General features: G+C 38.8%; 3 protein-coding genes across 12 annotated transcripts; 2 read left to right on the forward strand and 1 right to left on the reverse strand.

Annotated features, from left to right (window-relative positions):
- Nucleotides 1-324: 324 nt before the first annotated feature.
- LOC135650888 (DEAD-box ATP-dependent RNA helicase 1-like) lies at nt 325-11,345 on the forward strand. Of its 3 annotated transcripts, XM_065170551.1 has the most exons (11): nt 325-582; nt 1,859-2,093; nt 4,461-4,715; nt 5,430-5,575; nt 5,754-5,931; nt 6,236-6,423; nt 6,933-7,137; nt 8,206-8,311; nt 8,401-8,598; nt 10,977-11,111; nt 11,264-11,345. In XM_065170551.1, exons 1-9 carry the CDS (start codon nt 464-466, stop codon nt 8,505-8,507), a joined length of 1,539 nt encoding a protein of 512 aa, XP_065026623.1. In that variant the 5' UTR covers nt 325-463; the 3' UTR covers nt 8,508-8,598; nt 10,977-11,111; nt 11,264-11,345. The 3 variants fall into 3 exon arrangements, with proteins under 3 accessions (XP_065026623.1, XP_065026622.1, XP_065026624.1); XM_065170550.1 differs by having other exon boundaries at nt 10,977-11,345; XM_065170552.1 differs by lacking the exon at nt 10,977-11,111.
- Nucleotides 11,346-12,818: 1,473 nt separating this feature from the next.
- Nucleotides 12,819-15,357, reverse strand: LOC135650373 (bHLH transcription factor RHL1-like). Of its 3 annotated transcripts, none has more exons than XM_065169623.1 (7): nt 14,669-15,357; nt 14,507-14,590; nt 14,248-14,391; nt 14,060-14,125; nt 13,707-13,772; nt 13,436-13,504; nt 12,819-13,333 (listed from the first exon to the last, which is right to left on the reverse strand). In XM_065169623.1, exons 1-7 carry the CDS (start codon nt 15,230-15,232, stop codon nt 13,004-13,006), a joined length of 1,323 nt encoding a protein of 440 aa, XP_065025695.1. In that variant the 5' UTR covers nt 15,233-15,357; the 3' UTR covers nt 12,819-13,003. The 3 variants fall into 3 exon arrangements, with proteins under 3 accessions (XP_065025695.1, XP_065025694.1, XP_065025693.1); XM_065169622.1 differs by having other exon boundaries at nt 14,248-14,412; XM_065169621.1 differs by having other exon boundaries at nt 14,248-14,415.
- Nucleotides 15,358-19,122: 3,765 nt separating this feature from the next.
- LOC103969675 (cytochrome c oxidase copper chaperone 2) lies at nt 19,123-21,568 on the forward strand. Of its 6 annotated transcripts, none has more exons than XM_065172275.1 (3): nt 19,123-19,238; nt 20,599-20,733; nt 20,966-21,568. In XM_065172275.1, exons 2-3 carry the CDS (start codon nt 20,694-20,696, stop codon nt 21,193-21,195), a joined length of 270 nt encoding a protein of 89 aa, XP_065028347.1. In that variant the 5' UTR covers nt 19,123-19,238; nt 20,599-20,693; the 3' UTR covers nt 21,196-21,568. The 6 variants fall into 6 exon arrangements, with proteins under 6 accessions (XP_065028347.1, XP_065028346.1, XP_018674793.2 ...); XM_065172274.1 differs by having other exon boundaries at nt 19,141-19,298; XM_018819248.2 differs by having other exon boundaries at nt 19,146-19,238; nt 20,435-20,733.
- The last annotated feature ends 210 nt before the right edge of the window (nt 21,569-21,778 follow it).

Here is a 21,778-nt window from a genome sequence, read left to right on the forward strand (position 1 = left end):
AAAAATATTTTTTATTTGAAAATATTTTTAATAAAAATATTTTAATTTGAAAATATTTTTAATAAAAGTATTTTTTTTTTCTTTTGAAAATATTTTTAATAAACAATTTATTCCCTTAAAATAAGGTAAAAAGATGCCCAATAAATAAAAACCAAACAAATTTCCTACCTGTCTGTCTGATGCTTACCCATTTCACTTACCCGCCTTAGGATCGGAACTACAATGGCCCACAAGTCGCCAAATATGGTGCGTGTAGCGGGTTCAAATTTAGATCCGACGGAACCCGATCCGATAAAAGTAAAAACCGCCGTTTCTCCTTTCCCACGACCTCCACCATCTGCCACAAAACCCTCGCCTGGTTTCTTCCTTCGTTTCACCTCCTCCGCCGCTTCTTGCCTTTCCTTCGTCTCTCTCCGCCTTCTCCGGTGTTTCTTCTAAGGGAGCAGGAGGAAGGAGGCAGGAGATGGGGAACGACTCGCAGAAGGTGAAGCGTGTTCCCCACCTACCGTGGATGAGAAACCCCGTTGACATCGACCAATTCGAGGAGCGCCCTCTCGGTTTCCTCCCATCCCTTGATCCAAGGTTCGTGCTCTCTCGTATCTCCTGCTGCTATAGTTTCGGTACATTGTTTGCTTCGTCCCTACAAAATAGCTACGACAGTCTCGAGGCCATTTCATGAGGAACTTAGCTGCTCTTCTGAAGTTGGCGTAGTGCATGTCATGAAGCACTTTCAACAATTTTGAGATATAGAAGCATAATACAGCCGAGGGTAGTGATCTAAGAGATTAAGATGATGAGAACTACAACTGAAATTGGAGAAGAGAATCCTACTTTGATTTGGGATCGACACTGAATTCAACCACATGAAAGAAAACAGTATGTGTGTGCTGTCAATCCCTTTAAGCAGATAGGTTATTGGTTTTAATCTGTTTCTGATCTTGGAAGTTATCCCACTCTTAAGTGGATCAATAATGTGAGCAAGCGGTAAATGATGCTGATTGTATGTTAAAGCATATTGATGTCTGATGTGGCCGACGATTTGCATTGCGTTACATGTGAGCTATTGTTCACTTGGATCATAGTTTCATTCTTGAAAAGAAATCAAATTTAGGAAGGGGGAAAGGTGGATCCTTGCTTACAAATTATAAATTTCTTTAATGCTCCATCAACATGGGATCTTTAAGCCATTTCCCATTTGTACCACAATAGACCCTCAAGTTGTGGTAGCTTGTGATGTGTAAGGTTGGGTTCCAAAAAATGACATAATTGGTGTTGGCCTACGCAAGGAGTAGTTCCCTATGGCCTGCGGACCTCACAAATTTTAATTTAAAGAAGGAATTTGACTTGGGAACAATGGATCCTTACTCATTACCTCAAAGTTATGTTTACTTCTTACCAATGTGACTAACATGCCATTTCCTGGATGCCATGTATTGCAGTGCACACAGGTTAGCCTAAGGATCGACAAAATTTTCTTACCCATAATGGGATTCCATTGCTGAGCCTTAATTTATGATAGGATCATTAACACAAATTGATTAATGATCATAGTGCACGATTCTCTTTGCCCAAATATCTTTAATTTTATGTTTGTATTACATACCATGAAACAATAGACACTTGAGATTTTTGTGCATATGTGGATACAACAGATCCATAAATATTTCTATGCTTAAAGAGTTCCTACTGATTCTTTATAGCGTGCCATAAGATTTCTTCTAAATTTGTTGAGTATAGTGTGCAAGAGACCATCGGTGTCTTGATTAATGCTTGAACTAAATTTGTTTACATGACTTAACAAAACAAATTTTGTGTTTGCTATTTCATTATTCATGAATATTTATTTTTCTCCTCCTAGATTGAAGGAGGCTTTGCAGAAAATGGGTATACAATCACTTTTTCCTGTCCAAGTAGCAGTTTGGCAGGAAACAATTGGACCTGGTGCATTTGAGCGAGACATTTGTGTAAACTCTCCGACAGGGAGTGGCAAGACACTTGCTTATGCTTTACCAATTGTACAAATGCTTGCGCATAGGAAGATAAGATGTTTGCGTGCTTTGGTAGTTTTACCTACTCGGGACTTGGCCTTACAGGTTTGTGATGAATTAGTTTTTTAATTCAATTTTGACATGCTTTTTTGTTGCCATTCTTCTATTGACTATTTGCTCTTTAGTTGATGCTATAAATTGAATTGATACAAGGGACAAGTTCTCAAGTCCTGGAGAGATCATGACATCCTACGTTTTAAGTAATTCCAAGAGTTTGGCGTTTGCAGTTTACTAATGAACTGAACCCCATCTTTTTTTATAGGGAAAATCACAATACTCGAGGTTCTTTTACGCAAACAAAGTATAATATGGTCTTCTTTCATATTTTTGGGCATAAAAAATCCCATAAACTGTGCTGTAGTCTTCCCTATTATGGGGACCAGATATTTAGACAGGTTAATGTTCTGCCAGAAATAAGCGAATGCTATTTTTACAATTGCTGCCTTCATATTCCCGAATCTAACTATTTATCTGGGTCACTCAAACCTCTCTGATACCTATTTCTTGTAGCTGTATCCTTTCCAAACCTGATTAATGGGTGTCTTAATCGAGCATAGACAAGTTGGATAGGCGTGTGGTACCCCCTCACGTCCCTCCCCATCCCCCCAAAGAAAAGCTTGGTCCTTTGCCATTTGGGAACAGTGACGATATATACCTGCCAATTTTCACTAGTTCCCAAACCCAAGTAACTACTCCAGTGCCCAACCTCATCTTGAATCCGACTCGAATACTTGTTCTCTACTTCATCCGTCCCAAGTCCAATTAGCGGATACCAAATCTGGCTTTAACAGGTTGTGTAGGTGCAGGTGCCAGAAAAACTTGACCTTCTGCCATTCCTATTCATAATTGCTGTATGTATCATATTTCAGATGGCAGTGATGCTCTACTACATAAGATGTAGGGAATCTTGCTGGATCTTGATTAGACAGCTCAAGTTTTCCTGCTTGTACATCACAAATTCTGTAGTGGGTGGATTATGACATCAACACAATAATAACATGTCTCCATTGTTTAAAAAAATTTAACAATGCAGAAAAATATTTAATATGAAATGAAGTTTAAGCTAACATTGTCTTCTCCAATATTCATGAAAAAATGTTTACCATATCTTTCCAATTATGCACAAAACTATTGATAAAGCTTAATAAATGTGCATAAGTTAGTTTGAACTATGCATGCTTGCATCTCTGTGTAACATAAGCACATAATTGCAGGTGTGCATGTGTATGCACTTTTTCAAATTTTATGAAATGACTTAATCTAAAAGAGAATAAGGGGGGCTAGGATACATTTCTAAGAACTTCTTTACCCTTTTGATGTAATGGGTATCGATTAAAAGAAAATGACAAAATAGCTTTGATATCGTCCGTAATTGTATCTAGTGGTTTGGCTGATGGTAACTCTTCAGTTGCTGAGTTTGATATCTCTCTGCCAACTATTTGTTCTTTATGAGGAACAATTGTTTAACATATGTATTGATTACTTTCTGGTTTATAGTATAGCATTTTATATTCATAAATCATTTCAAAGTTTAGAGAAACTGCTGGAGGTTCTGGGAGATGACAGCCAAATTATAATAGCATTTTGCTGCTAAAATGTATTATCCATAAAAAATTCCTTGCAAATGAGTTCAAACTACACTAGAAGGCATTCAGGGATATAATTTAAATTGTTTTATATCCTGCTGTGTCTAGGTAGATATGATACGGCATGCTTCCCTTTTCTAACACTGAAGCTCCCCATTGCCACTAGATGATGGATTACCAGATAGACATCTAAGCCATTGAATATTTTATTGTTGTGCTAACATAGATTAATTCTTTTTTGCTGTATAATAATTGTCTCATATTGTTTTTATATTGGAACTGTGGATCTATATCCAATCACACAATCTATAGAAGCAGCTCAGCCCAAATCAATTTGGTAGTGTAGACTGGATTTGAGCTGATTATGTGATTTGTAGGGTTATTTAATTTGTTAGAAAGAGGACATTAGCTTAATGTTGTACTTTTCTAAATTCTAGTGCAAAGATTTCGAAGGCATAATATATAAATCTGTGGTGGCCAGCATATTGAAAATAAACTGTTGAATTTTTCAGGATGATCAGCATATAATTAGGGTCTTGGGAATTGCTTAATAGGTCTCGGGCATTACTAACAGATAGTCCATGAGGCAAGCATATGTTATCTGTTTTGGGAAAAATTGAATTGCTACTGTTTACTCTAATCATTCAGTACATCTATCCAAACTTTTGATAAGAGTGGTTGTTCAATTGGTTGATTTGGTAGATTGCTAATCCATAGTGTGTGACTATTTTGTTTAGTTCAGCATATATTTTAAAGATTTACAGAATTCAGTTATCTTTGCCACATAATTTGGTTCATTTATAAATTTAAGTATCTTATGGTTCAGGTTAAAGAGGTGTTTTCTGCCATTGCACCTACTGTGGGTTTACGTGTTGGCTTAGCAGTTGGGCAGTCATCAATTGCAGATGAAATTTCGGAGCTCATTGAGAGACCTAAGCTTGGATCATGTTCCCCTTTTGATCCAGAAGATGTATACATGGAGCTACAGACTGCAGTCGACATATTGGTGGCTACTCCAGGAAGGCTAATGGATCATATTAACATGACAAAGGGTTTTAGTCTGGAACATCTATGTTATCTGGTAAATGAACAAATATATATTTGGATAACATTTTCTTTGACTGTTACATTTACTATTACCATCTCCTAGTAACTGGGTTCTTACAATGTTTCCTGATATATCTAGGTTTCTCCAAATAATAGTTAGAAATGTGGCCTACACTTGTTCTTCAAGCTAATTCACTCACTAGTATCCTCAGGAATCAATGAGATGTTCTAATTCAAGTCAACTTCACGATAAGCTTGAATTTAAGTCCTTATTTCCCAATTGATTTTTATAAATAAGCATCAAGGTATCCTTAGTTGATATCACTGAGTGGTGACAATTTATGTTAAACCTATTTTGTACAGACTTGTTTCTTCTTCCACACTTCTTTCTTTAGCATACACTCTGATTTTGAACTGTCAGTACCTTTTCTGAGTTATATTATCTGGAAGCTTATGGCTCAGAATGTCATCTGGATTATCCAATATGAGTGTACTGTAGAAATTGTTGCTTTCTCTCAAAGTATGTAAATATTTTTTGCGAAATCAGTAAATTGATAGACAGCATACATTCCTATTTCTTGTCACCCTATCTTATTTCTTTATTGGTCTAATGCAACTTCAGGTTGCATGATTAACCAGTAAGTTGAATTACATTTTTCAAACTAATCTTTAGAAGAAATCTCAGTAGTTTTATAACATTCTTTTACAAGCAGTTTCTACTGAGCATTTAACTGCCTGGTACTTTCAGGTAGTTGATGAAACAGATAGATTGCTTAGAGAGGCATATCAGTCCTGGTTGCCAAATGTGATTCAGCTTACTCAGTCAAATGATCAAACAGGTCATGCAATGAGCATTCATGTTATTCCTGGTTCATTGACCACTATTAGAAGATGGTAATTCTATCTCTTTCTTTGTTATACTTTATGTATTATTCACCAACCTGATTTCAGCTCTATTATATCACCTTTATGAGCTTAGATATCCCTGGTGCTTCCTTCAATGTATATTATTTTCAGTCTTCAAAGATTTTGTCAAATGTTTCTTGCTACATTCTGCATTGCTTTTGTGCAGTGGTGTTGAAAAGGGTTTTAAAGGTAAAGTTTACCCAAGGCTTGTAAAGATGATTCTATCTGCTACACTGACTCAAGATCCTAGCAAGATTTCTCAACTCGATTTACATCATCCTTTATTGCTGACAAGTGGTGATAAGCGCTACAAACTACCTAAAAGACTGGAATCGTTTAAGCTGGTATTTACTTTGCAAAGATTTATGACTAGATAGATCAAGTCTTTGAACATGCAACTAGGTTACCTATGAAAAAATTAGAATTATGTCACAGCTGACATTTCTTTGATTTATATACATATTGTTCTACCATGAAATTAATTTTTCCTACCTTTAAGATTGAAAACATTTTTCACAAGCATTAGATATATATATTAAAAGAAGAAAACAGCCATCTAACTATTAAATGTAGTTATTGCTGGATAAGCATTTCTTTGATAAATGGACCTGCCTTATCTTTTCTTACTTGGGGTGTGAATATATGCAGGTTTGCAGATCGAAACTGAAGCCACTCTACTTGGTTGGTCTTCTGCAAACTTTGGGAGCGGAGAAGTCAATAGTTTTTACATCATCAGTCGAGTCAACTCACAGGCTAAGCACATTACTAAAATTCTTTGGTGAATTACCATTTAAAATCAGTGAATATTCACGTCGTCAGTGTCAGCCTGTACGAAGGTAAATCACCTATATCAATTTCCAGGTTAAGATTCCTTGATTTTCAACTTGGACATTGTAACATATATCACAGCTGTACATAATTAACTTTTGAAAGAAGGTCATTTGCATATTTACTAATTTCATGCTAGGAATGGACAAATGTCCACCTTATCTTAATCAGAGGTGCTCGTATTGTGCTTTGGTTCAGTGACAAGGCAATATTTACATTTTTTAAATATGAAAAATGACAGAACACTAATCTGTGTGAGGATGGATTATATTCTGATAATAAATGACTGTAGCAGTTGGTTGAGTTTGTCTGGTCTCTTAAAACCACAAACCAAAGAATCAGATCCTCAGTTTGTAAGGTCCATCTGTGCACTTGTAATCTTCATGTGTAGCTCAGTCTCATTAAAAAACTTACAACGGATTCACTGTTGTAAGTTGTAACTGCATTATTTATATTTTTGGCACTTCTGCCAAACCGTGTTATTTGTCATTAGTGATGGAGAATGTCTGTATTGCAGCAAGAAACTGAAGGCCTTCAGGGAAGGAAAAACACAAGTGCTCATTGCAACAGATGCAATGACACGAGGAATGGATGTTGAAGGAATTAGAAATGTCGTAAATTATGATATGCCAGCTTTTGTTAAGACATATATTCATCGAGCAGGTCGCACTGCAAGGGCAGGTCAATCTGGCCGTTGCTTTACATTAATGAGAAAAGATGAGGTAATGAGATCTTTTGACCACACGTCAAACTTCTTTGATTAATTTTTATAAGTATTTGCTATATGAGTTGTTATTTAGTAGCAACCTGTCAAAAAGAAATTGATAGGCCACCAGTTTTTTCCTGTATCAGTGAAACATTTGATTTTACGTTGACAGCAACTGCAGTGCAATGTACTCTACTCATAAAAATAACCTATCATGTAAGAAAATTTTAATTTTCTGGTTTTCACATGAATTAAATTTTTGTGTGGCTTTGTTGTATCTCTTACTGAATGTTGTTTGCGTCGTTTGACTTGTATATGGAACATCAGTTGCTGACTCTTAACGTCGATCAATCAAGTTGCTTTTGCTATGATAATAGAAATTCATACCAATGTCATTGGGCACTAATTAGCTAATGAAGGCTTATGTCTGTCCAGTGAGGAAGCCAAGTGAACATAGAAAATGGTTTTCCATGATTTTAGCCTCTTATAAGGTTTGCTTGATGGATTAAACTGTGATATAAAAATCTTGTGGAATAGTGATAAATTTCTTTTATTTGTTAAGAGATTCGAGCGAACATAAGAAATGATTTATGATGATTTTTTACTACCTATAAGGCTGTGCTAATGGATTAAACTATGATCCATTCAATTTATATATCAAATCGTTTACGTTGATCAGATTGTTAATGACAAACTGTAAACCTTTCATTGGGTGAGCTTATATATGATAGTGGAAGGAATGAAGATTACCATTAGAATGCTAATGTCAAACTGCTAAGCAATCTTTCATTGGGTTTGGATATGTCTGATGGTGGAAGGAATATGTGCTAACATTGATTCCTTTAAATACTGAGTTCTGTTGCAAACTAGTAAAGCATGAGATTCATCATGCAGGACTCACTTGTGCCATGATGCTGAACTCAGTGTATAGAAACCATACTTCTTGGAGGAAAATTATGTTTCTTAGTCTGAAGCCTGAAGCTTCTGTTTCACTTTTGCCTTGTTATGTTCATGCAAATATTCTTTTGCTGCAGATATCGTTTCACATAACTGTTGTTTACACTTTCTGTTTGTTATGTTTCAGGTTAAGCGCTTCAACAAGTTGCTTGAGAAGGCTGACAATAATTCCTGTATTTTCCATTCTTTACCTACTGACTCTGTAGAAAGCCTTCGTCCTCTTTATTCTACTGGTAAGACTCATTTACCCACCATCATCTGTACATTAATGTTACTGATGATTGCACTTAAAACTTAATGTCTTCATTGTCATACAAAAAAGCTCTGGAGAAGCTGAAAGAGCATGAACAATCATGGACAGCGAGAAAATCAAGAATCAGTTTCAGGTCGGTTAGAGCAAGTAAGAGAAAGATAGTGCAGAAGAAATGAAGGAATGATGTATTTTCAAGGTGGAGATCCCTTATGAGATTGTCTGATAATCCCAACTAATATCATGGTTGTTTGATAGTCTGCTCTTCTGGTGAGTTTGATTTTTTTAATAAGTAATCCTTTATTCTCCTTTAAGTGTCCACAATTTCATGCTCAGGTTTACAATTCCTTCTGAAAGGAAAAAAAAAACCTTTAATGTTTAATGTCTGGTCTTATATCTAAAATTGTTATCTTCGATGAATATGCAAGTCCACTAGCTATATTAATGAGCCAAATGTTACTTTAGTCTGTAATTGACGTAACTACAAAACTGCAAAATATTTCAGAACTGAAGAATTACCAAACAAAATTCATGACCTGCAAGCAATAACCCTCAAAATATAAAAAAGTGACAATGTTAAATGTTGGCATATTTATACACAATGCAAAAGAAAATGACTAACAGAAGGAAGGATTTTTACATGTATTTTACAGTTGGTAAAAGCTAGGAAACTGCTTCACCAATACAAAATTGAATAAAGGAAAGCATGTAGGAAACTTAGAACAAGTTTAGCAAGATTTTAAATTAGAGTTTGGGTCAACAACTGATTTTTTTACAGGTGTGATACATAAATTTTCTTTATCTGAAGACTAAAAATTTTCGTGCTGTAAATTCTCTTATCTGAAGTCAAGGTATACGAGTTTCCTTTTCAGGACCACTTGCCTTTTTTCTTCTAATCATTGTATCATTAGTTGTCTGTGATCAGAATGCATGCTTGTGTTTCATTTTATTTTATTCCAATAAAATAGTGAAGTGAGAAGATTACTCTCTTCATCATTGTCTCCCCCTCCCCCTCCTCTTTCGGCTTGTATGTAACCTCTTTTCTTTGTTTGACTAGTGAAATCTTTTCCCTCAAGCTTGCATTTCTAAGCAGTTATACCTACTTGGTATCAAATTGGGCAAATTTACTGCCAAAATTAGGATTAGACGATATTACTATGGTTGTAGAGTGAGCGAGAGATTACAAAGTTCAAGGTCATGTAATGAATCAAGTTCCTTTCTCTTGCTTGTGTTATCCTTCTATTTCGTCTGCCTCATAGTGATCGAATGCCATTTATCAATGATGTTGTTAGTTCACTATTTTTCAGTTCCAAGACAAGAAAACACCCAAAGGTATTTATTTCATCAGGCTATTGTTGTTTATAGCCCGCAAGACAGAACTTGCTTCACATTACTAGCTTCGGTACTAGTTATATACAGATTTGATTGTTTTATTATCAGTGATTTAAATAGCCTCTCGGGTGCTTGCCTAAGCGCTCGAGCAAGGCGAGGCGAGGCCCAAGCGCCTCGGGTGTGCAACAGGCAGCGCACTTCAATGAGGCGTCGCCAGGGCGCTCGCCCAAACGTAGGCGTCTGAAGCGTCTGATTCAATTAGGCAAACCGAACCAGCCTTACCGGTTCGGTTCGTAGTTTCTTACCTCAAAAGCCACGCTTCATGCCCGTGCGACCCCGAGGAACCCTAGCGTTGCTTCTGCATCCACCGTCGACGTGTTCTACTGCTACCTTCTTCGCAGATGCAGCGGACTATACCTTCCTTTGTTGTCGACGAACGAGTCCGATGGCACCCGTAGCTTCCTTCTACTGTCGCTTCCTTCCACTGTTGAGGGAGAGGCCCGCAGGTTCCTCCGCCACCGACGGACAACCTCTGGAGCTTCCGTCGCTACCGTTGTTGTTGTCCGCAACTTTCGCCGTTGACGCTGTTGCTATCGGCAGCTTCCACCACTGTCATTGCTATTATTTGTTGCTTCCCTTGTTGTCGTTGTTGCTATCCACAGCTTCCTCCATTGTCGCTGCTGTCGTTCGCAGTGCTGCGGCAACTATCTTAAACTAATCCTTCGCCGCCGTCGCTATCTCCCTCTGTTATTGTTAATATTTTTTTCTCCCTGCTCTAACTTTAAGTAATATATTGTTAACAGTATATTTTTAATTTAATATCATATTTTAATTTAAATAATTATATTTTTAATTATATTATATATTTTTTATATTTTAATATTTCAGAGAATATTCTTTTCTCCTCCTCTAACTTTAGTAATATACTGTTAACAGTATATTTTTAATTTAATATCATTATATTTTTAATTATATTATATATTTTTATATTTTTAATATTTCAGAGCATCCCACTTCGTTCGGCCGAGCGCCTCGGGTGTTTTGGGACCTTGGCGTCTAGTGTTTTTCAAATAACTGATTATTATTCAATGATGGTTGTAGTGTGGCCTGTCTCCTGTGCCTACTGCCGCACTTGAGGTTTGCTCTCTTTGCAGTAGGTGACACAATTCCTTTTTATAAAAATGAGGCGCATATGTATATGAATCATCACATTGGTCTTTTATGTGGCACAAGTGTTCACTTTCATCTTTAGTATCTTCATTATAAAACCTTTTTAGATCGAATTGTTACATCTTGCATCAACCATCTGTTTCCAGGCCACTACCAAGTCAGGAAGGCCACTTATCAAGTCACGGAGTCGAAATGGAAACATGGGAGGGATCGAGGAATCGCATGCCATCTCCAATGAGATGCTAATTACACGTCTTGAGCTAAAACATTTATTCAAGAATGTACGAGTTACTTAATAAAGCCATCTTCTCCCTGTTGTAGTAGTGAGTTCCGTTTTTGGTATTAGCTAGTTAGTTCATTGCTTATTCTATTTCCTCTTATCGTTGTTGGTCAATCACATCTCGATCTTGTGGTAAAAGATTAATATTTTCAGGTCCAACCGTGAAGGTTTGCCATATAAAAGATTGCATTATTGGAGAAAGGGCTCTTTGCTTGGTTTAAAGGTTTTTCTTGCATATGTGCTCCTGTCAAATTGATCCCTCTTCAAAGTGTGTAATTGCATCTCTAAAATCCAGACTCTTTACATTATTACTGCTCCTTGAATTATAATCGTGTAATGCTGACGGTTAATACTAATACCAAGAGTAGTTGAATTTAATAAGTCTTGACTGTTAATTACAATCGTATAATGCACTAATTAACATTAATTAGTGATGTTCTTTTTTTCATATTTTATAGGGCCATATGTGTATGAAAAAAAAGGGGGGGTGATTTCTCTCTTTTTTTGGTTTTTGTTTTTCATAAAGCGTAGCGTCTCATGTTTTGTTTTTCTCATTTAATCATGTAAATGTTCGTCCCTTCTCTTTCTTGCTCGGTGCTTTTGTCCCGTCGGTCGGTGTTGTTTGGTTGTCGTGCCCATCGTCTTTATGAGGTTTTGTTGTCTCTATGCAGTGCTCTTCCTCACTCGTCGTTTCTCTTTCCTTTTGTCCATTCCTCGGTCCCTTGCTTTTTGTGTCGTCATGCATGTCATCTGCATCTTTCTCTCCTGTTGCCTCTATTGCCTCCGTCATCGTGAGGCCTTTGAACCCACTTGCTGAAACGAAGAAAAGACTAAAGAATCGGCTCTGAGGCCATCGCCTCCATCCCACGGATTAAAGAAAGGGGAGTGAAGGGGGTCAAATTCTCCATTTCATCCGACGGAGACAATGCTGAATAAGAAAGAAAACGAGGCAAGACGTGCGAACAAAGGGAATCATATCATCACTGCCCTCTTCGTGGGCCGCACATCGGCTTACTCGCCTCTTGTTAGCTACCCATCTAATTCTGTTAACACGATCCTCTACCATGGAAGAAGGCCCTCTCATCTTTGTTTTATTATCTTCTCAACTTCGTTCCTACCAACCAACACAAAACGTCACGAAGGAACTGTCTTGTGAGGAGACATTTTTTTTTTTTTTCTTCTTTTCCTTTTTTTTTTTTAAAGGGTACATCTTAGTTCTTAAGATGTAACAACATGTGCCTTGCTAGATCGGAATTTAGTCTAGTCATAAAGAAATAATGAGTCAATCAAAGATAAAAAAAAAATGAAGAAATATCGACAAAATATATGTTTACAAATATATATTTCTAATCATAAATAATTAACTGTAGCTCTATAATAAGATTACATTAAGAAAGACTCATAAATATTTTTTTGAATTAAATTTATAAATACTATAAAGGTTAAATGAGACAAGTAAATTAGTAATAATGGTGTAAAAAGAGATAAAAGATGTAGGAAACTGTTAAAAATAATAAATAATACTGTTTTTTTTTTTTTTTGTTCACTTGATCTTTAAAGATATCATCATCTTTCTTGCATAGAGTTCATTATTTATTTATTTATACAAATATTACATTTAATGAAGGCATCACGATTTATTAGTCGTGTAGTAGTATTATTGCACCAATGCTATTATTTTGTCTGCCCGATTAAATTCACATCTACATTTGGAAGGACACATTTTATTGATCTGAAAACTGGACTCGATACGATGGAGGAAACAACAAAAGGGCGAAAGCAGCTGATGCACACGATATAAAAGATGAGCATAATAGCAGAAAGCTTGTGGGATTTACTACTTTATTAGACTGTTCGCTCGACGCATTTCCACGTCAAAAGCAAAAGACTTCGTCACCGCTTCGGAGCGGTCGTGTCGGCCGCGGCGGATTGCACCGTCAGCGCCGACGCGCTGGGCGACGACGGGGACTCGGCGGCGGCCGCGGCGCTGGTGGTGGCAGGAGGTGGGGCCGGGACCAGGCCACCGGCGGATGGGCGGCAGGCGGCGGATGAGATGGCGGAGGCGAGGGAGATGGGCATGAGGCAGAGGCCCTTGCCCTGGAGGTACTGCATCGCCGAGCCCATGTCCTCCTCCATCATCTTCGCCACCCGGTGCTCCGTCACCGTCAGGCTGTCGTTGTTACCAGCCGCCGCGCCGTTGGCTCCTGCACGTCCTCCCGGACCCTGCATGCACATGAACATGGCCATCATCGCCACAACGAATATGGCCATCAATACACGCATTCTTTCAACCTTTATACATCAGTGAGAGAAAGAGAGAGTTACCTCAGTGGATATATCAGCCACGAGAGGGGCGACCGCCGCTGCTCCGCCTAACCGGCTCATGCTCAGAACCTGATACATAATTACACGTACACAGTCAAGAGAGAGAGAGAGAGAGAGTAATGTCTTGTACCCAAATATGTTGTTGTCCAAAGCAACATCATTAGGCAAAATAAGAGGGGAGGATAATGTAATCTACTTTGTTAGTCTAATGATAATGAACATAAATTAAGAGAGAGAGAGAGTGAGAGAAGTAAGAGGCAGAGATTTTTACTTTGACTTGGAGCTGCAGAAATTTAACGTAGTCGATGATCTCATCCAGCATCGAAGCCTTATCCGTCTGCCGTTGCCAACTAACACAATGTTAACGACCGCCGCAATACGATGGCAAAAGTGTTAAATTATTTCCTCCACACGTTTGGTGCTTCTCATTCCAATTATCCCGTTAGTCTTTGTTCCCACACATCATTATTTTATCTCTTAGTGCTCTCCACATTGCTATCTATATATATTAATATGATGCCGCAGATTCGATATTTTTAAGGTGACACACAGTTCATCAGAATATATGGAATCTGTAGACGCACATCATCTCTGCATAGTGAGACAGATGAGAGAAAAGAGAACCTTATTAGCGTTGGGCACCAATTCTTGCAGTGCCTTCATCCTCTCTGCGATCCTCTCCCTGCGAAGCTGCACACACGCATACAGAAGACACATCATACACAGAAGAAAAGAAGAGACTACGAGATGAAACCACAGCGGAGCATTAATCAGTAGACGGAAAAAGAAGGAACCGGAAAATAAAGCCATACTCTTTCGGCGATGCTGTGGGGATCCGTGGCTTGCCCTCTCCGCGCCCTCACCTTCTGCTTCTGCGGCGGTGTGCCACCGCCGGACGACGCCGATGCCGCCGGGCCCTGCCCAACTCCAGCCGACGCCGCTGCTCCGCCGTAGCTCTGCGATGACATTGATGCGCCCTGCTGCCGGTTCAGCTTTTCATTGTTGTGAAAAGGAAAAGAAAAACCAGACTTTTGGTGGAAATTTGTGACAAAGTTAGGGTTTTAGATTAACCTGGGGATGATGGAAGTGCTGCCCGGTTGCCGCTTGAGCCGCGCGAATCGATCCCCCGAGCCCGTTGTAGAGCTCTTCGCCCCCCTTAGAATGGGAACAAGATGGGGTTTTTTAGTAGGAAAGACTACATTTCGGTGGAGAGAGCAATCGGAAGAAGCTTACGTTGTGATCTGGGGATTTGTAAGGACGGTCCATTTCGTCTCGAGGTGTTTCCACGATGATGCGAGGATCCGCCGCACCGCCGCTGCCGAGAGTCAGAGGCAGGGGAAGAAGGCCCGATTCTCCGACACCGCCCCCGACGGCCGTCTGTGACCGCCCCACCGCCGGGAGGATGTGGTGGTTGTTAAGCTGGAGCATCATCGCCTCCCCCGTCGGCGAGCTCCCGCCGCTACCCTGGCTCTGCGAGAGCCGAGACGCCAGCATCGTCGCCTCCTCGTAAGAAGCGTAGCGCAGCCCCTCCGCGGCGGCCTCCGGCTGCGACTCGTCCGGCTGCTTCCCGGCGAGGTCGATCCGGAAGAGCTTCTGCGCAGCGGAGGCGTCCCAGGGGGACTTGGGGTTCCCGAGGTCGGTCCAAGCGGAGGGGAGGCCCGACAGCATCTGATCGAAGAAGTCATCGTGCAAGCCGGGGTTTTGGATCTGCTGCGAGCCGTGGTCGTCGTGGAGAGCCATCTGCGCGGAGGCGGAGGCTGCCATACCTCCTCGCACTTCTCTGCTGCCGTGCTGCATCGCCTTCGCGGGCGAATCTAAGATTTCAATTGAGGTTTTGGTGAGGGCTCCGATGACGGACTACTGCGGGAGGAGGAGACCTCTCTTTCCCCTGCTTTTGCTCCGTGTCTTGATCGGGGAAAAGGAGGAAGCGGTTCCGCCTATTTATAGTTCAAATTGGGGGCTTAAATAAAACTTTTTATGGGTTAAAAATATTTGAGAATAAATAAAAATACAACTAATCTTCATTGGGTGAATTTTCCCCCCAAAAAAAACACTCAACTTTTGGTTTTTCTCTTAATTTTTTTTTTAAAAAGCACCCTTTTTTCATAAATTATTATTTTATTTTTATTAATCATTGTCTGTTGTGTTTTTGCTCACCTAGTCGCTCATCTGCTTGTCGATCACCTTACTACGCTTTATGACTGATTTCTCCATGCTTGGTAGCCTCACTCGCTAGCTCTCATTAATCTATCGTGACCTATTAGTGTCTTTGTTGGTAACCACCCTCCTCTCATCTAGTCGTATATGTATCTACGCGCGGGCTAGCAAGTAATGCTGGTTACTCTCCTCCCATCCCTTGGCCACTTTCATCTTTGTGTGTTCACCCCCCCCCTCACCCGGGGGGGGGGGTGGGGGTGAACACTAATAGGTCACTCATCTGCTTGTCGATCACCTCACTACGCTTTATGTCTGGTTTCTCTATGCTTGGTAGCCTCACTCGCTAGCTCTTATTAATCTATCGTGACTTATTAGTGTCTTTGTTGGCTGCCACCCTCCTCTCATCTAGTCGTATATGTATCTACGCGCGGGCTAGCAAGTAATGCTGGTCACTCTCCTCCCATCCCTTGGTCACTTTCATCTTTGTGTGTTCACCCCCCCCCCCCGGGACTATTTGTGCCCTTTGTGCATGGGTTGATAACGCTGGTCACATCCCCTCCTTTGGTTGCATGTGCCTTTACATATGAGCTGATAACACAGGTTATACCCTCCTCTCTCTCGATTATCTATGCCTTCATACGAGGGCTATAATCGATCGTAACGAAAATTGGCTCAGTTAGGGCAAGGGTTGCGATGAAAATTTTTGAAAGTTACGTGAGTAAAATAATTTTTTATGTATCCACCGGTGTTTTGTAAATTTTTTTTAAACTTGGAACACTTTGTAAAAAAAAAACCTAAAACTAGGATTTTTTTGTTTTCAAAATTCGTATGTGACCATCAAATGAATTAAATGATATGTGTGTTTTGCTTTTCTATCAGTAATCCTAATAACAGAAAAATTACTGGCTCCCAAACTGCATTCAAAATACCCTAATTCCAACCCCCCACAATTGAAGTAATTGCTGATTTAAATTGGAAAATGCATTTAAATTGGACTGACATCCATCAAAACACTTAGCAAACGGCTTCTAATTATAATTCATGTTAACTTATATGAGTAAAATAATGTATATAGAATATCATATATTTATAACACTTTAAATATTTTTGGCATCATAATAAATTAATATTATAAATATTGATCCAATTATGAATCAACATGTGGTGACATAGTTAGCACGAAAAAAAAAAAAAAAAGAGACTACGTCGAGTATCGCATCCGATCTTGATCTTTATGTAAATTGATATTCGATCAAGTTTTTGAGACAATCGCAATTTTATTTAGGTTTGAACATAATCGGTTTGATCTAAGTATTATTAAAATCCATCGCATCATAATTTTAAAGTGTATTGAATGTATTAATAGTTCTAACTTGATGGACGGTGATAAATCACATTAACATCCATATCTCAACTTTGAAAGAATATAATTTAGAGGAAGAAATATGAAGAAATATTAATTTTAGAAGAATGCATATATAACTTTGCCTAATACAAATAATTATAACAAGCTAAATAGTAGAAGATGGATCTATTTGTAGAGAGAGAGAGAGAGAGAGAGAGAGAGAGTGGTGTTGTTAGAATATTAAGCTAAAACCTGGCCAAGTCTGGAGTGACAATGACTCATAAACTGCAAAGATTAATTAGACTTTCAACTCTAATCCAATGTTCAATGACAATAATGATGGTGACCATCATGGTTAATGATGCTGGTAAGATGTGGTGGTGGTCCCTTTTGACTTAAGTGCAGATGTGCAGAGCATTAACACGTAGCAACAGCATACATCTCCAAAAGATTTGGATAGGTTTAATTATCCTCCCACAAGTCAAGGAGGCAGAGGAGGAGATGCTGCGGCCACCGTGGGTTTCTTTTCACCATAGCTTTGCGCAGTCTCCTCTCTGTGGTCAAAAGGGGAAGAAGAAGAAGAAGAAGACAAAGGCTCCTCAGTGCATAAAGTAAGCTGAAGCAGCGGAAATGCCAGAGGAGTGGTGTTGATGACACATGTATCAGGGCTCAGCCTCTCAAGTCGCTGACCCAGACATGATATGTTATTTAATGCAATTTTGTTCTTTTGATCGCAGAGATGTTGGCGATGAATGTTAATTACTCCCATGTAATCTTGATGGGATCCCGTTGACATTCGAGCATTAATTACTTGCTCTTTGTTTGTCCTCGAGCTATGAAAAATAAATATTGATTTATGACAGCTAGATATTACTCGAATATTATATGTCATCTCAGGACTAACTCTCATTCTCTCTCCACCTCTTGTACTAATAGTATCTGTCTGAGAACTAGTGAAAACAAAGTCCATGATTTGACTGTTTGCTGATGATAGTGTGATAACTATGAGCTTATTTCTTCTTGGAATACTCAGGCTAATGATGATAGTGTGATAAGTATGAGCGTCAATTAGTGTAGATAAAATCATCGATTTAAAAAAATTTTATTCGATAAAAATCGATATCGGAAATGCTTCACTTTCAAAGTATACCGAAATATAGTAAAAATAAGAATTCAGTTTATAAATAGTAAGAAGTAAATACAAACTAGATTTTTATAATGGTTTGATCGTCGTGACCTACATCCACTCCCGATTCCTCTTTGCTCGAGGCTATCGGTTTTCACTACCGATCTTTTTTTAACGAGCGAAGCTCAACTATCATTTTACACTTGATTCTCCTTTTGATAGGTGCAGGAGAGAACCTTTACACCCCATCCCTACTATTTCCTCTCTTAAACTTCACTAATACTAATAGCTTAAGAGGAGTTCTCATAAGATTACAATAACGTTTTTATACTTTTTTGCTTCAATTCTTATGTTTGTTAGCCAGAGATAAGAGAGGTATTTATAGGCCTCAAGTGGATTCAAACTTGGAGCCTAAAAATATCTCATCCTTGGTTTTCGGGGTACTGACGGTACCACCACTTATAACACTAACATCGCCCAGTTTAATGGTACCATCGCTTGGGAGACCATGTTTGGATGGTATCATCGCCCAGACTAGCGGTACCACAGCCTGAACCAGTCTCAATGATTGTTTCATCAATGGTTCCTCCAGTTGGGTCATTGTTTGAGCCTTTCACTTGGTTTAGCACAACCCAAAATTGGATCCTAATTGAGTTGGTTCAATTCCAACCCAATTATACTTAAAACCTATTTCGATCTAGATAATTATTACAAAGTTAAATCAACCGGCACGTCATTGCTTCATCGACGCCTCACCCTAAGTGATGAAAACGAGATTTGAGATCAAAATCGACCTTATGATTCTATCAAGATTTATTACTATATTTTTTTATTTTTTAATTTTAACATATTTAACTTTTAAATTATTTAATATTTTTAACAAAGTATATGTTTCTCTAAGTTTAATGGGAACAAAGGCTCTATATAATTAATCCTAAATAGTGGAGACATTAACAAGTTTGAACCGGTTCGATTCCGGTTCATTGAACCGGGTCCAACTTGTGTTCGGCACAAGTCCCTCGGCAAGGAGGTGATCAGAAACGGTTGGGATGGGAAGGGGTCGGGATGGACGGTTGTGGGAAGACCATTAAACTTCCCGAAGCAGATGTACACCTCGGAGTTTTTGCTTCGGCGCAAGGAGGCTCGATAACCCAACGGAAGCAGAAGGGAGTCACGTACGATCCCTCGTCTCCGATCCTCCGAATTAGATGTCGTCTTATCTCGCTTCGATTTCCGTATGCTTATCCTCTCTGTGATTTTTTCTTTGTAGATCCTAAATCGTTTCGTTTTGTCCAAAAGATGTTGTAGTTTAGGGTTTGCCGATTTGGGTTTTACCATGTGGTGGTGCTGAACTAGAAGAGACCACCGTTTCTTGTAGTAGTTTCTGCAAGAAATGCAGCGGATTAGATTGTTTCTCTGTCTTCTATCATGTCGATTCTGGGGAATGAACGGGTTTGATGAGTTCTTTCACTTGGTCTTCTATCAGGTCTTGTTCACTTGCTTTTGGATCATATGTTTTGGTTATAATCTTATAACAGATTATAAATTCACATGGGTGAAAAATTGGGGCTTGGGGTTCAAAATTTATTTCGAGTTCCCCAAATACATTAATTGAGAAAACCAGTAAATTACAAAGCGTCCATGAACTCTAGGGGATTTCAATTGGGTCTACAGGCTTCAAATTTTGCTAATTGATCCCCTAAACCTTACCTAGTTTTGATTAGTTCCCATTTTTAGCATCTCTTCATAAGTTTGCATAACTGCACATCAGGAATTGACTTTTCAATCTGGCATAAGCATCTGCGAGAAAAAGTCATCTGGCATACTTGATACTGGTTGGCAAGTCAAATCTTTATTGTTTCCTTGAGAACCTGTGGTTCGGTCTTCCCGTTGTTCGAGTCCCCTTATATAATATCTAAAGTTTTTGTGTTAGACAAAATTGCTAGTGTACCCTTGATTGCAAAATGTATTTCTATAATGTACCAGGGTGTTTCTAGATCAGAAGGTTTACTGTCTTCATGTCTTGGTTTTGATTAATATGCAAGAATATGGATATAATAGCATGCCTAAAATCATTGCCTCTGCATCTTATGCCAGAGGAAATGTGGTGACAGAATTACATTCTTTTTGGATGATATATGCAATTCCATTTTATTACCATATTAGACGAGAGAGGAGATTTGAGTTGCTTTATAGGCTTACATGTATCTATGACAATTAACTTAGGTTTAAGCATTTTCTGCCATTGATTAAAAAAAAAGAATCAATTCTTGGTTGTGGTCATGATATAAGCCCATCAAGTTAATTAGTCATTTGTCCCATTTGGTGTATGACATGATATTATGCTTTCTTTCTGGACGAGACTTTTCAGGTATCATGTTACATCAGCATGGATGTCTTGGCTTTTGTCCCTCTGAAGGGAAGTAAAGGCATCCAATTGGATGCAGTCTAAGCGAAACCCATATGAACAGTTAAACCTTTATCCCATTCTGGACCTGTTTGTTGATTTCATGATCTTTTATGACCTTGATTCAGATAGACAAGTCTTCCCCAATAACATATGGCAAGGCACGGAAAAGTATCAGTTTCAGCATTGCTATGTGACAATCAATGAGCACCACACTGCTGGGATGATGCTATTTTTAGTCGATCATTTACAAGATTTATCAGGTAGGTGTTCCTCCCAGGAAACTACAAGTTATGGATTACAACTATGTACCACATTGGGGAAAATGTCAACTTATTTTAGTGTTATTTTTTCTTAGAATATATATGCATATATTGATGTTTTACCAGACTCTGTTATGTGGTGCCAGCTGTTTAGTATTACTATTTCCAACAATAACTATTGTTTCTTAAAGGCTTTCTGGCATCTACAAATTGGGTTAAATGGGCAATACAGAAACAGGAATGCGTCTGCAAGCAAAGTCTCCAGATCCTCCTATTAGACAAGGTCTTGCTGCAGCAGGGCCGACACCTGATGATACAAAGCCAAAGAAGAAGATCTGCTGTGCCTGCCCAGACACAAAGAAGCTGAGAGACGAATGCATTGTGGAGCATGGAGAGGCTGCATGCCAAAAATGGATCCAAGCTCATCTACAATGCCTTCGTGCAGAGGGTTTCAAGGTCTGATGCTTCATAAGAGGAAGTCTGAAGTTGGAAGGCATTAACATCATGATTTGTGTCATGGATACTTGATACTGAAGTTGACCTGATCAATACAGGAAGTTTTCTCCGAGATAGAAGCGTCCAGATAATTATAACTGGCGTCACCTTAGAAGGTGTTTTGCTACTCTTGCTGTCTTACAGGTTCCTTTTAGGATTAATGGAATTAGAAATACAAACTCAATTTGATCAGAACCTCTTCTTGCTATATGACACATCTCCTTGCTGGAGTTTCTAAAGCTCACCCAAAGACGAAGCAATATTGTTTGGTTATAAGTTGCTTGCTAAGCAGTTGTGTAATCATAAATCCTTCTATGAAAAACCGTGTGTAGGTTGTATATATCAGATCTCTGGTATAATTCGTGTGTTGTTGTGTTGTTTTAGTCTGTATACTTGGACAGTATGTTCTACAACAATAGGAGGAATACGTCAAAGTGTTGAGCAATTGATTTGGTCATCACTCACTGGTTGTCTTGGTCTTTTAGTGTATTCTTGAGTTGTCTTGATCTTTTAGTGTATTCTTGGCCTGAGTAACCTGTGCAAACGGCAA

Source organism: Musa acuminata, chromosome BXJ3-10 (assembly GCF_036884655.1).
Source record: "Musa acuminata AAA Group cultivar baxijiao chromosome BXJ3-10, Cavendish_Baxijiao_AAA, whole genome shotgun sequence".
In the NCBI taxonomy this organism is placed as follows: Eukaryota; Viridiplantae; Streptophyta; class Magnoliopsida; order Zingiberales; family Musaceae; genus Musa; species Musa acuminata.